Source organism: Priapulus caudatus, unplaced genomic scaffold (genome assembly GCF_000485595.1).
Source record: "Priapulus caudatus unplaced genomic scaffold, Priapulus_caudatus-5.0.1 Scaffold236, whole genome shotgun sequence".
Classification (NCBI taxonomy): domain Eukaryota; kingdom Metazoa; phylum Priapulida; class Priapulimorpha; order Priapulimorphida; family Priapulidae; genus Priapulus; species Priapulus caudatus.
This window is the reverse complement of record NW_014577297.1, coordinates 228,394-244,953: the sequence shown is the minus strand read 5'-3', so window position 1 is coordinate 244,953 and position 16,560 is coordinate 228,394. Positions and strand designations below refer to the sequence as shown.

At 46.5% G+C, this 16,560-nt stretch overlaps 2 protein-coding genes across 2 annotated transcripts in view; one reads left to right on the top strand and one right to left on the bottom strand.

Annotated features, from left to right (window-relative positions):
• LOC106807822 (exosome complex exonuclease RRP44-like) overlaps positions 1-13,118 on the top strand; it is a 24,663-nt gene extending 11,545 nt beyond the window's left edge. The window contains 17 exon segments of the mRNA XM_014810286.1: positions 285-437; positions 964-1,077; positions 1,584-1,721; positions 2,590-2,736; positions 3,216-3,330; positions 4,390-4,444; positions 4,446-4,552; positions 4,555-4,660; positions 4,957-4,963; positions 5,269-5,396; positions 5,852-5,938; positions 7,581-7,665; positions 8,345-8,565; positions 9,674-9,842; positions 10,496-10,651; positions 11,815-11,937; positions 12,949-13,118. Of these exon segments, the coding sequence (XP_014665772.1) occupies positions 285-437; positions 964-1,077; positions 1,584-1,721; positions 2,590-2,736; positions 3,216-3,330; positions 4,390-4,444; positions 4,446-4,552; positions 4,555-4,660; positions 4,957-4,963; positions 5,269-5,396; positions 5,852-5,938; positions 7,581-7,665; positions 8,345-8,565; positions 9,674-9,842; positions 10,496-10,651; positions 11,815-11,937; positions 12,949-13,038 (2,001 nt within the window). The 3' untranslated portion in view covers positions 13,039-13,118.
• Positions 13,119-13,316: 198 nt separating this feature from the next.
• Positions 13,317-16,560, bottom strand: part of LOC106807827 — a 10,546-nt gene continuing 7,302 nt past the window's right edge. The window contains exons 4-5 of the mRNA XM_014810292.1: positions 14,365-14,478; positions 13,317-14,083 (exon numbers count right to left, since the gene is read on the bottom strand). Coding sequence (XP_014665778.1) covers positions 14,058-14,083; positions 14,365-14,478 — 140 coding nt within the window. The 3' untranslated portion in view covers positions 13,317-14,057. The remainder of the gene's footprint in view (positions 14,084-14,364; positions 14,479-16,560) is intronic.

Here is a 16,560-nt window from a genome sequence, read left to right as displayed (position 1 = left end):
TAAGCGTCGAGGCCTGAGTTAATGTACCTTTGGTGCATTAGTAATCAATATTATTTAAGTGGTAGTGAGTTGTTATAGTATGGCTGGTAAGCCTTAATTGCATACCGATTATACAAGTTAAATATGCAGTAACTCACAATTGATGTGATGAATACTGAATTGAGCAAAATCTCCAGAAGCAACCAACTATTTTGTTATTCTTTGGCGAATAAGAAATTCTCGTTATTGCTGGAATGCTCTCGCAACCGACGGCTAATTGACTAACGTGCTTCGTTACCTGGCAGGTTTTCATCCAAGGTCACTCGCACCTGAACCGATCCGTGGACGAGGATGTCGTTGCCGTGGAGATCCTGCCGCGGAGTCAGTGGAAGTGTCCATCGTCGATGATGCTGGAGGACAAGACGGAGGCACCGGACGATGAGGAGGCAGCGAACGATGTAGGGAAGCCATTCAGTGAAGCTATCTCATAGCGTTCGTTCGTGCATCATCACGCGACAAGAGCAATGAGAATGCATGATTGATACGAGAGTCACACTTAAGCTAGAACTGCTACTTTTTCTCAAGAGGAAAAGTAGTAGTTAACATGTAACTGTAAGCCAGAACTGCTACTTTTTCACAAGAGAAAAAGTAGCAGTTGAAGTGTACTTGACCTCAGTGGCTTTGGGTTTTCTTGGTGAACTCGGCTGCAATTTACCTCCGTTTCATATGCTACCCTCTAAATTTCTTCACAAATATACGCTAACTATATTTTTTAGGGAATTCTTATTATTATTTAAAACTATTTCCACAAAGTAATGCCCAAAATGCATCCAGGGAGCACCAAATGAGAAAAATACGTGTGGCTTTCAACCTCCTGGTATATAGGTATATAAAGCCGTGTAATGTGCTGGCAGCTGACTTGCAGGTTTTAAAGTTTTTATTTAACAGCAATGTTTAATAGGATGTTTGCTGTCTGTTCATTAGGACCTGGAGGAGGGGACAAACTCGCACAGGTTGGTCACGGGTCGCGTCGTCGGTATCATAAAGCGCAAGTGGAGGCAGTACTGCGGAATTCTGCAGCCTTCTACTCGGAAGGATGTAAGCACTGACAGTTGACATGCTTGCCAGTGACGACAAGAGAACATTTATTAAATATCCCATAATACACTAGATGGGTCGTCAGGCAGCTTTTGGTGCGTCGATCGCACTGCAATTTTGTTTCGAGTTGCATGTTGTGTAAAACAGTGTGTATTATGGGATATCAATCGATTCGCATGCGAACTGACTGGCATTGCTGTATTTATTATCATTTTAATATATAATGTGTAATGTATGTGTGAGTTATTAGGTACTAAACCCTTGTATTATGCTTTGTACAAAAAAGTATACGAATTTATACGTTTTGAGTAGCCAGAACTATTCATTTTGTCGACAAACATTTACAGTTGACATAGCAACATAACAAATGGCAGTCTTTCTGTCAGTCAGTGATATGGCACCCTCGAGTTGCCTTTCTTGTCTTTATTGTGAGCTAAGGAGATAGATAAACAGGGACGCTCTAGTCTCTCCCCTTCCTTATCACCGACGATGCCACACTCTTGCAGTCGACGCGACACCTCTTCGTGCCGGCCGAGAAAAAGATTCCAAAGATCTGTGTGGAGACGCGGCAAGCAGCCGTGCTGCAGGGCCAGCGCATTGTCGTCTGCATCGACTCCTGGCCCCGACACAGCAGGTACCCACAGGTAATCAGCTTAATATATCTTAATATATGTAAGTATACCAATTTGTTGTGTATGTTAGCTTTTACACAGACACAACCACATCAGGTCGAACAACATAAATGGCGGATTTTATTTTCGACCAGTCCAGCCGTAGGTGTTTCAGCCTGTCACGGCCAAGCAAGGTACTTCTACATTGCTGTACCACGTACAGTTTTAACTGCTCACATTGGCCCTTGTACTCAACGTTTACGTGTGCCATGCCCACTGGCTTAAGCTCCCCCCCCCCAGAATAATTCTTGAGGGTAACATCACTGGATATGAGATGTTCACCGTGGATGTCTTGTAACATCAATTGGACTTACTGATTGTAATGATACATAGTGTACCGCAAACCATCGTTACACCGATGCACTTTGCTAATCTCACACATGCGACGCATGTAAGCTCTCTTATCAGTTCTTTTATCTCAATATATGTATGTACTCGTGCATTGTAACATTCGTCGAACGTACTAGTTGTAACGCTACGTGACGTAACGTGAACTATCGTTACAATGCTGCGCTCTGTCTCTCGCGCACACACGACGCATGTAAGCTCTCTTATCAGTTCTTTTATCTCAATATATGTATGTACTCGTGCATTGTAACATTAATCAAACGTACTAGTTGTAACGCTATGCGGCGTAACGTGAACTATCGTTACAATGCTGCGCTCTGTCTCTCACGCACACGCGACGCATGTAAGCTCTCTTATCAGCTCTTTTATCTCAATATATGTATGTACTCGTGCAATGTAACATTCGTCGAACGTACTAGTTGTAACGGTACGTGACGTAACGTGAACTATCGTTACAACACTGCGCTCTGTCTCTCACGCACGCGCGACGCAGGGACATTTTGTGAGGCGTCTCGGCGAGGTCGGCGACAAGGAGACGGAGAACGAGGTGCTACTCCTGGAACACGACGTCGCCCACTCGGCGTTCTCCGAAGCCGTGCTCAGCTTTCTTCCCAAGATGCCGTGGAGCATCAGCGAGGAGGTAGGTCGGTCGCCAGGTGGCACCACCATCGCAATGGGGGAACCGTCGAAACGACGGCGGAAAATACGTGTAACGCACGCGGCGAGTATTCGATGAGTACTAAGTGAACTGAGTACTAAATCATTATACAGTACTTAGTAGTTTTGGCAAAAATGTTCAGGACTTTCTGCTAGATTACACAAGGTTAAGGCATGATATTAGGGGAGGTGGTGTACTCATGTGTACAGTAATTTTCCTTGGAGTGTCGTGGTTGTTGCGGGTAACTATCCTGGGCCTACACATTTGCGGCCACGTTTGTAGCTAGTCCTGTCCTTGTGTAATCAATTTACTTGCGGGGCTGTACGTGAACTGTAGTGTGACGACATTTCATAACGTACGAGCCTGGGATGGTTTCTGCGATGAAGCCTGCTCACTGCACTATCGCGTGCTAGGCATACGTCCTGTGCCTGGCTCTTACCACATTTATTCATTTGCGACAGGACTTGGAAAAGAGAACAGATTTGAGACATCTGGATATCTGCAGCGTCGACCCGCCAGGCTGTACAGACATTGACGATGCTCTGCATTGCAGGTATTAATTCCTCCACGAATCCCATCATTTTGCCGGCCGCTGGACAATTTTAATGTCAAGGGTGGCGTGCATAAACAATAATTTATTAATCCCCCATCAATCCCCCATTAATCCCCTCGCATTATGCCCCTTATTATAATCTCTCTCTCTCTGTTCCTCCTGCCCCACTCTCCCTCTCTCTCTCTCTCTCTCAGCTCCCTCTCCTCTGCTCTCTCGTCTCTCTCTCTCTCTCTCTCTCTCTTGCTCTCCTCTCATCTCTCTCATCTTGCATCTCTCTCTCTCTCTTCCTCTCCCTCCTCCACTCCCTCCCTCGCCTCCCTCGCCTCTCCTCTCTCTTCCTCGTCCTTCTTTCTCTTTCTCTTCTCTTTCTCACATTTACGCCCTCATTATAATCGTCTCTCTTTTGCCTCTCCCTTTCCTCTACCTCTCCCTCTCCCCTCCTCCTCTTCCCTCTCCCTCTCCTTTCTCTCTCTCCATCTCCCTCTCACCTCGTCCCTCATCCCTCTTCCTCTCCCTCTTCCTCCCCCTCTCCCTCTCTCTCCATCTCCCTCTGCTCCCTCCCCCTCTCCTGTCCCTCTCCTCCCGTTCTCGCCTCTCTTTCTCCTCCCCTCTCCCTCCTCATTTCCACTCCTCTCCCTGCCTCTCACCCTTGCCTTTTCTTTCTCTTTCTACATTAACTCCCTTATTATAATCTGTCTCTCTCTCTCTCTTTCTCTCTCTCTCTTTCTTCTCGTTTCGCGGCGCAGGCTGCTGGACACGGTACGTGGAAGGCAGGCGTAATCGCGACGTGACGCACTTTCTGGGCGCCGGGCCAGCGCTGGACCGCGAGGCGAGCGCGCGCGGAGGCACACCGTCTACTCGTCACCCTATGGCTTCGCTCTCACGCCTCTCCCTTCTCCTTCTCCCCCTCATTCCCACTTTCCCCTCTCCCCTCTCCTGTCTTTTCTCTCCCCTCTCCCTCCTCCTTACCTCCTCTCCCCTGCCTCTCACGCCTTGGCCCTTTCTTTCTCTCTCGTAAGCATTAAAACCCTCAATTTATAATCTCTCTCTCTCTCGCCTCTCGCACGCAGGGCCGCTGGAACAAACGGTTAACGTGGAGGCGGGCGTGCACATCGCCGACGTCACGCACTTTGTGCGCCGGGCTCAGCGCTGGACCGCGAGCGAGCGCGCGCGGCACCACCGTCTACCTCGTCGACCGGCGCATCGACATGGTTCCCGAGCTGCTGTCATCGAACCTGTGCTCCCTGCGTGCACGACGGAGACGCGCCTCGCCTTCTACTGCATCTGGGAGCTGACGGCGGATGCGGAGATCGTGCGCGTGCGCTTCATGAAGAGCATCAATCCGCTCCAAAGGTGTGCCATCGGGGGATGGTGGGGTGGGGGTGGGTGAGTCCTCGCCTTCTCCTGCCTCTGGGAGTTGACGGCACGAAGATCGTGCGCGTTGCGCTTCATAGAAGAGGCAGGTGTGGCGGGGTGGCGGAGGGTGGGGTGGGGGCGGGGCGGACGGGCAGGGTTGGGGGGTGGAGAGTCCCCTCGTTCTAAGCTGGCACACTGGAGCTGACGGCGGATGTGGAGGAATCGTGCGTGTCGCTTCAATGAAGAGGCAGGTGTGCGGGGTGGGAGGGTGGGATATGTGGGTGTCTTGGGAGTGTGAAGGTGAGGGTCAGTACCTAGATGGGTGAGCGGGGTGAGTGAGGGTGAGCAGGGTGAGGTGGTGGTGCGGGGGATAGGCTCTGTAGTTATATGCATTTCTGCTTTGGATAATGAATGGTTGTTTATTTTGTTATAATTGCTGTTTTGGGAGTCGGTCATCATTGACATTCTCCCGTTGAACGGACTGATGAATTGTTATTAATGTAGTTTTCATTGTCACTGATATTTTGTAGCAGGCTTCTTTGACATAGTGCATTCTAGGCTATTGACTGGTTGTTGACATTGTTGTTATTGTTATTGTGGGTTAGGCTTCATTGACGTACGCAGAAGCACAGGGCATGATCGATGATGTAAGCAGGGACGACTCTCTGGCTGTGTGTCTACGAAATCTCAACCGCCTCGCTAAGATTCTGAACAAGCGCAGGATAGAACAGGGGTAACACGACGCAGTAGGGAGAACTACCATTAGAAACATTTTTTAATGAAAAATAAACGTAAAAACGTTGAGCAGTGCATCGATCACTAATCGAAACGACTTTGCAAATGATTGCACGATTCTCGTGTGCCATCTACTGTTGTATTGTAACCTGATGGACGTAATTACTTGAATGCGAAACTAACACAAATTGTCGAAAAAAATTGACTTGTGGGTTTCCACCGTGTTGAAATATGAAACAGACGTGAAACAGGAATTTGCTCGAAGAGAACTGGTAACTCTACAATCTTGTTAAGCAGAAAAGCTTCAAGAGAAATCTGGATAGGCTAGGATTTTATCGGGAGTGAATAATACATGATGATTAGTAAATAATGCATAAATTTAAATATATTATTTACTCCTGATTTCATCGTGCAGCGATGAGGAGTTGGCTAACGTTGTTCTTGGCATTTCAGGGCACTTAGTCTTGCTTCATCGGAGGTGCGCTTCCACATGGACAGCGAAACCCATGACCCTGTCGACGTACAGACGAAGCAGATGCTGTAGGTTACGAGCCCTTATTAGTCAGTTCCCTTAGTGCAAAATATGGGCCGAATCGTTACAGAAGTGACAAAAGTCTCAAACTTGGCACAGTTGTAGCTTATGGCAGTACTATAATTATTAGAGGGGGTGCCCAATGCAGATATTCTTTAGAATTGAATTACAGCTGATTAAATATTCAAACCACCCGACTTCGAACCCTCTTACCGCGCCGCCTTTATACAATGCCAATACATGTACCAGCTGTATACAATGCGCCAGTACACACAGTATAGGCAGGCGCGGTAGGGGGGTTCGGAGTCAGGTGGTTCAAACATTTAATCATCTGTAATTCACTTCTGCGTGCATATATTTGCAAATATATTGACTACTCGTGCGTCAATAAACAATATTCACAGGGATTATAGCTAAGACATGTGTTTATAGGTCTCTAGAATTTAGAAATTAACTCAAAGTCCTCGGGCGAGATAGTTATAATAAAAAGGTAAAAGAGAAAGAGTTAGTACATATCTACGGGCCATAGCGCGTGTGTATATATTAGCCGCTATGAGTGATACCCGTGCGCATTATTTTTGTAATTAATTAAAAACGATTCTGCTTTATAAACTCAAAATTCGGCAGAGACCATAAGCTAAGAGATATGTTTATAATGTATGCTAGAAGTGTTTAGCAAAATGTAACTCAAATCGTTCGCGAGATATTAGAGTTAGTACACTATCCTACAGTCCATTACCCGCGTATATTATTTGTAGCCATGGCGATAACGCGTGCGTATATTGTGGTAATTAATTAAACTATTCGTGATTCAATAAACTCAAGAATTCACGATGGACTTATAGCTAAGACGTGGTTTATATGTATTTAGTTTTCTAAAATGTGCTCAATTCGTTCGCCAAGATAAATGAGGAGTTAATACACGTTCATGCCGCTATAGTGCATATAGCGTATGCAGGGGGGGGGGGGGGGGGCGGGGGTAGGTAACAACTGTATACAAGCGCCAGTACAGGGAGGGCGGGCACGGTTTCGAACATTAATCATTGTAATTCACTCCATAAGTAATATTACCATTGGGCACTCCCTCTAATATTTTATAGTACATACTGCATAGGTACCTTGGCCAAGTTTGATGCTTTTGTCCAGCTCTGTAACAGTATCATGAGGCTAAGGACCTGGAACTAATAATATTGTCAATAGGTCAACACATATTAACTCTCAGCATGTCAGTTCATGTCATCGGGTTGTAGCATAAGCGTGCATTACTGTTCAGTAGATTAGAATAAATATTTAATGTTATTATTATGATTAAAATGCATTTACCAGAAGTTTTTACACACAAATTTTTTATATTCTTGAATAATTTTGTATTTAGATTGTAATTAACTTTTTTTCTGATGATCGCCCATTCAGTGGCATTAGACAGCAAAAAAAACTTAATTGGGATTTAAATTAATTGTAATTTTAAATTTTAATTCCCCTCCATTGGGATTGCTTTGCTGCGTCCACGCGCAGAGACTAACTCGATGGTGGAGGAAGATGATGGCTGCTGGCTAACATCTCCGTAGCGGGAAGGCGCATCTACAAGGAGTTCCCGCAGCTGGCGTCCTGCGGCAGACATCCGGCGCCCTAGCCACCCTCCACTACAAGAAAACAACCCACCCCCCGCGCGATCAAAGGCTGCGGGCCGGGGAACCCGCGTGGCGTTGTCAAGGGGGCTCGAGGAGCCTCCAAGGTATCCGCAGCTTCGAGCGACTCGTTAGCGACAACTCGTTTTGTGCGTTATTTTGATCATTTATATTAGGTATGAAGATTAAGGGCAGCAGCAGCAGTTTCGCTGCGTACAAGTTCACTTAGGCTGAGAGAGGTCTAGTCCCCTCGGGGTAGACTGAGCCGTAAACGTAACCTGGGTACGGTCTGGTATACCGGAGCGCGCTGTTATATCTAATATCTGGACGTACTCGCCTACTCCACTAACGAGTCATAGGAGCCGCCTACGCCTAACTCCGCTAAAACCCCTAACCCTAACCCTAACCATAACCCTAACCAATATCAAATAGTGACCATGGTACGTTCCGGTATACAGGACCGTACCCAGAGTACGTTCCGGCAGTACCCTGGGGGACATAGACCCTATGAGCGTCACTTAGCTGCCTGCTATCAGTTGTAGAGGGGATCAGAGTGATAGGGGGTAATCAGGGTAATCATAATGCGTAATGACTGTGTGTGTGTACGGTTTTTAGATTAGTCCTCAACAGTTACAAGGGGTATTGGTTGATGTCTCTACGTGATGCATTTATGACTTGCATTTATGATTAGTGAATTGGATTAGGATTAGGATTAGGATTAGGACAAGCATTGCGATGGGTTTCTTTAGAATCGAGGATCATCGCGATGGCTTTGTGTGTGTGCAGGGCTTCACGCTGGACATCAACAGTAGCAAGGGGCTCGCAGACTCCCTGAATTTGGCCGTCATCAAGACGCATCCCTACTTCAACACGATGCTGCGCATCAAGGCGACGCGATGCATGATGCAGGCCGTCTACTTCTGCAGCGGCAGCCTCCCTGAGACAGAGTTCCACCACTACGGGCTCGCGTCGCCCATCTACACTCACTTCACGTCCCCGATCAGAAGGTGAAGTACCGCTTAGACTGTCCTCACTTCTTCTTACTGTTTTTCTCAACGTGCATGTATTTGTTTGCACTTCTACACACTTAACGTCCCCGATCAGAAGGTGAAGTTCCGCTGAGACTGTCCTCGCTTCTTTTTAGTGTTTTTTCCCACGTGCGTGTATGTCTTTGCGCTCACAGCATGTACTTTTGCAAACGTGTCTTCGTTTATTCTCTCTTGATGGGGTTCATGGCTAAATACCTCTGACGTCGGTATGGAAAGCTGCGTACAAGATAGGTGGATAGCAGATCTATTCTAGTGGAATGGAAGACCCATTAGGCAAATTTTCTATAGATCTAAGCAATATAACCATGCACATCTTGGATGTTGTTGTTAGGTCAGCCAAGAGAGATTGGATTGGGCATGCTTTTCACGTGTTTGCCGTCAAAACGTTGACCTCACAGCACTTCATACTAAGCATTAATTTTATACCGATGATCGCAATGCTGATTAGTTGATGCCGACTGCAAATAATGCCACCCCAGTAGATCGACTCATCCACTCGTAATGATTGATAAATAGCTCTAGCCAGCCATCCAAAAATGCTAGTAACAAAGTACAGCAGAGTCAAGTTTGGCATGCGCACGTAAAAAAGAAATAATACTGGTCTAGCTTGATTATCCTAGCAATAACAATATACAGAGGGCCGTGACAATATACAGAGGGCCGTGACAATATACAGAGGGTCGTGACAATATACAGAGGGTCGTGACAATATACAGAGGGTCGTGGCAATATACAGAGGAGAGTGACAATATACAGAGGAGCGTGACAATATACAGAGGAGCGTGACAATATACAGAGGAGCGTGACAATATACAGAGGAGCGTGACAATATACAGAGGGGTGTGACAATATACAGAGGGTCGTGACAATATACAGAGGGGCGTGACAATATACAGAGGAGCGTGACAATATACAGAGGGGCGTGACAATATACAGAGGGTCGTGATATCATACAGAGGGGAGTGATAATATACAGAAGGGCGTGACAATATACAGAGGGTTATTTCTCTTGGACTGACAGGAGGTCACTCACTCGCAGCGCTCACGTTTGTCGTTGTTGCCGTAGATACGCTGACATCATGGTGCACCGGCTGCTGGCGGCGGCGATCGGGGCCGACGCGACCTACTCCGACCTCATGGACCCGAAGAAGGTGCAGAGTACGTGCAACAACCTCAACTTCCGTCACAGGATGGGCCAGTACGCGGGCCGCGCGTCCGTCGCACTACACACGCTGGTGGGTGATCACGCAGTGGCTGATGGTGTGGTTATTTTACGAGTTAGAGTCTGTGTGGTACGGCGTGTTTTGGTAATTAACAGGACTTGCTAGATTATCTGTTATATGCTAGATATGTTTGAGGAGGCAGTGTTAAGAGTGCATGCGTGCTTTGGTAAATAACAGGATTTGCTAGATTACCGCCGCTTTATGTCAGATATTTTTAAAAGCTGCAGTGGCAGAGTGCATGTTTTGGTAAATGGGAGGCAATGGCGTGAATATTTCTTCACAAATGGTCATTTTCAAGTAGGTTGGACAATGGCTGCAAATGCAGCACTCTTGCATGATATGTAGCACTCTTCCTATTCCTGTAACGGTTTTGATACTAGTACGGTGCCAGATAATACTAATGCTACTGTTATCATGGGCTTTCATGCTGATATTGTATGAACTTATGATACCAGTACTGTACTAGCTAATGCTAATGTTAATGATGTTATCGTAGGCTTTTAAAACCCTGATGAATATGATACGATATACTGATGATACCAGTAGTGTTCCAGCTTATGCTTATGCCAGTGTTCTTATCGCGGATTTTTACAACGATAGTGTATAAACTTATGATACTAGCTAGCACTCTAATCGTAGATGACAACGATTCGCTTCCATTGCAGTTGTTCTTTAAGAACCGCGTCGTCGACGACTGGGGTTACGTTCTTTTCATCCGCAAGAACGCACTGCAGGTTCTCATACCGAAGTACGGGCTTGAGGGAACCGTGTGGCTGAAGTCCGACGATCCTGCATGTCCGGAGTTTGTGTTTAACGAGGAGGTGAGTGTGTTGGCGGCAGACGGCGCGCGCAGGGGAATCATGTTTGTGAAGGTTGAGCGATGAAGCAACGTGATGTCGTGCTGTGCGCACGAAGTAATCTGCAGGTCGGTGGTCTGTGGGATGGATCGCGTGCCGATTTATCACGCGTGTGTGCGCCTGAACGCATGCATGTGCGTGTGTGTGTAGTATCATGTGTGCGTGTGTACGTGATTACATACGCATGTGTGTGCGTTGTTCTGTGTGCATGCGGGCTTGAGAACGTGTGTGCATGAGACCAGCCGTGGTGTCTGGGTGTGGTGTGTTCAAACCTGCTGGTGCCCCTATCGTTTGACAAAGTACTACCTACCAGCTAAATCCCCAACTAATCGTCAAGTGTAGCGAGACAGTAATTCTCTTGTTGGCCTGGACTTAATTCCATATGCCACATTAGAGGATCTGGAAAAATGAGAGCGTGAATAACAACACAATGCAATCTTTGTACTTGCGTTGATTGACACACGACGAGTCGACGACACACAAATCGGCAAGCATTTGCCTTGTTTAGGTTTGGCACGACTCTGTGGAGTTCTCACGCGACAATGACTCCTTGCTGGCTTTCACCAGATTAGTACCGATATTGTTTTGCCCTAATTTCTCGTAATTTATCAAATTTACTGCACTCTATGCCGGAAATGGTGGGGAGGGTATCTACCATCCAATAAAAAACATTGAAATGCTTTGTGGTTACAACAAATAAGGAATTATTTAACGGTGGCCTCGTTCAAAGCTAAAACCGGTCATACCAATAAAACCTCTAGTTAACGCGTGTGGGAGTACATCAACTGTTACACTTAGAGTACTTGGTGCTATTTTACAAACCCGTACCATGCCCATATGCACACACACGCACGCACGCATGCAGCACGTGTGCACACATACGTGCCTGCTGCCCACAGGCACACATGCCCGTACACAGATTGATTGCATGCACTATGAACAGATCATTTTCTTTTATCCACATAATAAATATGTAACTTAGAATATTTGATAGCATACCGTATAAATTTCAATATATGCATATTAATTACATGCATAACGTTGGCACTACTTTTTGGCAGCGGAAGCTTCCGTGCGCTTGCCGTGTCTCGCGACGTATTCATCCTCTCTCTGTTTCCCGTTGCCAGGACAACACGATGACGGCGGCCGGCGTGACGTTCCACGTGTTTGACCGCGTCACCGTGCGCATCAGCATCGACAGCACCAAAATCCAGCACCAGAAAGTGCGCATGCAGCTCGTGCGTCCCGCGGTGAGTCCCGCCACCGCCCTGCCTGCATGCTCCGCCCTGCCCACCGCCCTGCCTCCACGCTCCGCCACACCCACCGCCCTGCCTCCACGCTCCGCCACACCCACCGCCCTGCCTCCACGCTCCGCCCCACGTCCCGCCCACCACCCTGCCTACACGCTCCGCCCCACCCATTCTACTGCCCCACAAGTGCAGGCGAGTTGCAACTAGCCCTATGCAAATTCCCGGTGTTAAAATTTGGAACGAACCCAGCACGGGACGAATCTTTCACCCCAATTCCTTCGGAAAGTGTTACAAAAATTGTTATACTCTGTGCCTCCGACGAAGCTCTGCTGTCTTTGCCGCTCGGTTGTCGGCTACGCTACATCGATTTTGCGGGATCTACGTCATTTCGGCGTGCCTTCGAAAGCAATGCAGGAAAGTGGTGTGGAGGCGAGACGAGCTGCAGGGTGATTAACTGGGAAACTAGGGCTCCTAACGGCGAGGAATACTCGGGGTGCGGCGTTCGCGTTAACAGAGTCACGCGACTACTACCGCGACTGTCGCCGTCACCCCACATCGATGATGATCGGAGGTATTTGTAGGCGCGGCTGCGTGCGCTGCTACGTAGAGATGGGATTAGAACGCGGCGAGGACGGACACCTCGCGATGCGTTCCGCTGTGCTGCACTCGTTGTGTAATCGCTTCACCGCTGTACGATTTGTCCTGTGTGGTACCGCGCTCGCATATCCGACCATCTGATGCTGGAGGGGGGATGTTCCTGGAAGTTGCCAGCGAATTCCATCGAGTGAGGGGATATCACGTGATCCGGCTGCGTGTGCTGAGCCCAACTGTGTTCAACTGTAACCTAAACGAGTGTTTGTGACATTGAACCCAAAACGTGAATCACATGTCATTGCACGATACCCCCCCACCCTCACTTGATGCATTTCACTGGCGACTCGTCTTGGAAGTCTACATGTATGGATATCTGCAGAATACTGACGTGTAGTGTGTGTCATTTGGCGTTTTTAGGTGCTGGGATTCAGCGTGCCAGAGAACGTGGGAGAGGAGACTACCAATACAAGCCAATCAGCACCTGCCAAGAAGCAGAGGAAATCATGAACGCGAAAAAAAACAACATGAGGACGACGTGCTTTGTGTGCTGTTTTTATAGAAAAGAATAAATCAATCTGCAATGTATACGTGTCCATGGTTCTGTTCATGTTGTGGGTGGAATGCATACATGTGGGTGCGATTTGTTTGCATCCATGCACAGACGATTTTGAAAGGCGCTACGGAAACCTTTACAGCTAATACAATCACCCTCTCGTGTCCACTTACATGTATTATCGTCCTCACGCTTCAACATCAGAAAGTGAAATGTAAACAGAGAACAAGCATTGCCACCTAGTACACATTTTTTAATGATATAAAGGAATACCCGATGTCCAGTGTAACATTGTTATAAATACCCTGATGCTATTTGCATTCTGGGGAGAAAATTGTCTGCTCTCAAAAACGGAGAAATTCAGCAATCATAATTCAGAAAGATTTTAACAATTTTCAATCATTTTTCATCACAATATAATCCACAATTTATGTTGATGCTTGATATTTTCTTACATTCATACGGACATTAAAATACAAAAATAGAAAGATAGTTATGAAGGACTACACACTATCCATACAAGAAAAGCAAGGGCGCTAGTAAACGCACTAGAAAAATATGCCATACTAGAAAGCAGACGCATAAATTCGAAATTATAGCACACAACAATGCATTATGGCAATTCCAGAGAAACGGGGCGCTATGAAACGCACTAGAAAAATATGCCATATTGAAGAGTAGATGCTCAAACCTGGCGTTCTAGCATCTCACACCGCAGCAGCTGTGGCGGCTAACGATCACACACTGTGTTCTCTCAGCCAGCGACGCGTAACGTTTCGTGGAATTTAAATAGACCCAGATAGTCAATCACCGTATTACATGGGCTCGTGCTGTCCTGGGACGAATGGTTTGGCGGGGAGGCGGAAGTTTAGGTGTGGAGTGGTGTGTGTGTGTTTTAGGCGTCAATGTCGCTCGCTCCTCGATGTACGCTCAAACTGAGATATATGTTTTGTTGCAATTTCTGGAATGAAACTTAGGCCTTTCGTTCTTGTTCGATAACTGCAATAGAAAAATAAGCTTGCTTAATTTTCAGAATGAAATAATTTTGGAATAATGTTCTGTTAATTACATTATTTTTTCTGTTCTGAACCCTAACTGGTGGGATTTCGTCATTAGTTTATTAATTAATTACCCAACTGTGCTTTCCCCTGATCAAGAATTCGTAGATGTGTCCATGACAATTATGACACACAGCCAAGCCCAGCCCAGCCCAGCCCGCCAAGCCCAGCCCAGCCCGCCTTGCCCGGCCTCCCACAGCTCGCGTGATAAACCTGACTCACCCTCCTTGGTGGGTAGCTGGTTCTTCTCCTGAGTTTCCACTTGCTTCAGCTGTTTCGCATCGAAATGCTCGATGCCCTTGATGAACTTATCGTGGCTTCGCTCCGCTTCTATCGCTGTAGCAAAAATTGAATCTCTGAGTAAGTAGCAAAAGGCATTCGTGGGCAATAGTCGGCACCTTGGTACGTAAGTACCCTCCCACCCATCCATTATACAAACATTATGAATAACTCCAATACAAGCTATAAGCTTAGTACACAGTGTACTGTAACCCTCATGTGCTAAAATTTTTCAGATAACGTGCACGCACCTGTGCACCATACAAGATTGCTACTGGACTTCCAAACTGACCATTATTGACCAAAACACCCTTCTCGCTTCCACCCCACACACATTAGTGTCAGCTTGGCACTATCGCTGGTCATACCACTAGGCTTTATCCTAAGTCACATGTAAAGTGGAGGCCTGGATGACTCCAGGGTATGCACTACCCCCATGGGTTTGCCGAGCTTATCACTCCACACCATGGCGCGATAATCTTATGTTCGGATGGACCCAGAGCTAGGAAACGCACGTGGACAGTTGTTACTGCTTGTTAGCATATTGCACACGTCATGCACACAGCACATTTGTTAGTGGACACAATGCTAGAACCCTCGGCGTGGCAACACGCCGCGCATGCGAGTACAGGAACACGATGCTTATCTGGGCACCCAAGTAGAAATGAGTCAAGCAAGCAGACCTTTTCGCGATAACGATACCGCATTGTCTGCCCCCCCCCCCCATAACAATGTGACATCCTTTGCCAGAACGGGATCCTTTGCCAGGCGATGCGTCTTTCGGGCAAATGCGCACACCGCATATGCGAATATTGCAGTGTTGGCCAATGTTGCCGTGGCGACGTTACCTACGATTTTCTAAGGGACAGCACAGACATGGAGGTGTCGGGCGTCATATATTTGCAAATATATTGACTACTCGTGCGTCAATAAACAATATTCACAGGGATTATAGCTAAGACATGTGTTTATAGGTCTCTAGAATTTTTCGAAATGTAACTCAAATCCTTCGCGAGATATTAGAGTTAGTACACTATCCTACGGGCCATAGCCGTGTGTATATATTAGCCTATGAGTGATACCGTGCGCATATTTTTGGTAATTAATTAAACTATTCGTGCTTTAATAAACTCAAAATTCGCAGAGACCATAGCTAAGAGATATGTTTATATGTATCTAGAGTTTTAGAAAATGTAACTCAAATCGTTCGCGAGATATTAGAGTTAGTACACTATCCTACGGGCCATAGCCGCGCGTATATATTATCCTATGACGTCACGTGGATTATAGCTAAGACATGTGTTTATATGTATTTAGATTTCTAGAAATGTAGCTCAATTCGTTCGCAAGATATGAAAGTTAAAAGTTTATCACTCCCTCTAATATTTATAGTACACTACTGCCATAGGCTACAACTGTGCCAAGTTTGATGCTTTTGTCAGCTCTGTAACGATCATGAAGCTAAGGGACCTGACTATAATATGTGTCAATAGGTCAACACATATTACCTCTCAGCATGTCAGTTATGTCATCGGGTGTAGCAAGCGTGCATTACTGTTCACGTAGATGTAGAATAAATATTAATTGTTATTAATTATGGATTAATCAATTTATAAGTTTTTACCAAAATTTTTTATTCTTAATAATTTTGTATTTAATTGTAATTAACTTTTTTCTGATGATCGCTCATTAGTGCATTAGCACACAAAAAAACTTAATTGGGACTTTATTAATTGTAATTTAATTTTAATTTCCCCTCCATTGGGATTGCTTTGCTGCGTCCACCGCAGCGAGACTAACTCGATGGTGGAGGAGATGATGCTGCTGGCAAACATCTCCGTAGCGAAGCGCATCTACAAGGAGTTCCCGCAGCTGGCGTGCCTGCGCAGACATCCGGCGCCCCCACCCTCCAACTACGATCCGCTCGTCAAGGCCGCAGCCTCCAAGGTATCCGTCAGCTCGCCGGGCGACTCGTTAGCGACACTCGTTTTGTGCGTTATTTTGATAATTTATATCAGGGTATGAAATTAAGGGCAGCAAGCAGCAGTTTTGCTGCCTACAAGGGTCTCTTAGGCTGAGAGGGTCTATGTCCCCCGGGGTACTGCCGGAACGTACCCTGGGTACGGTCTGGTATACCGG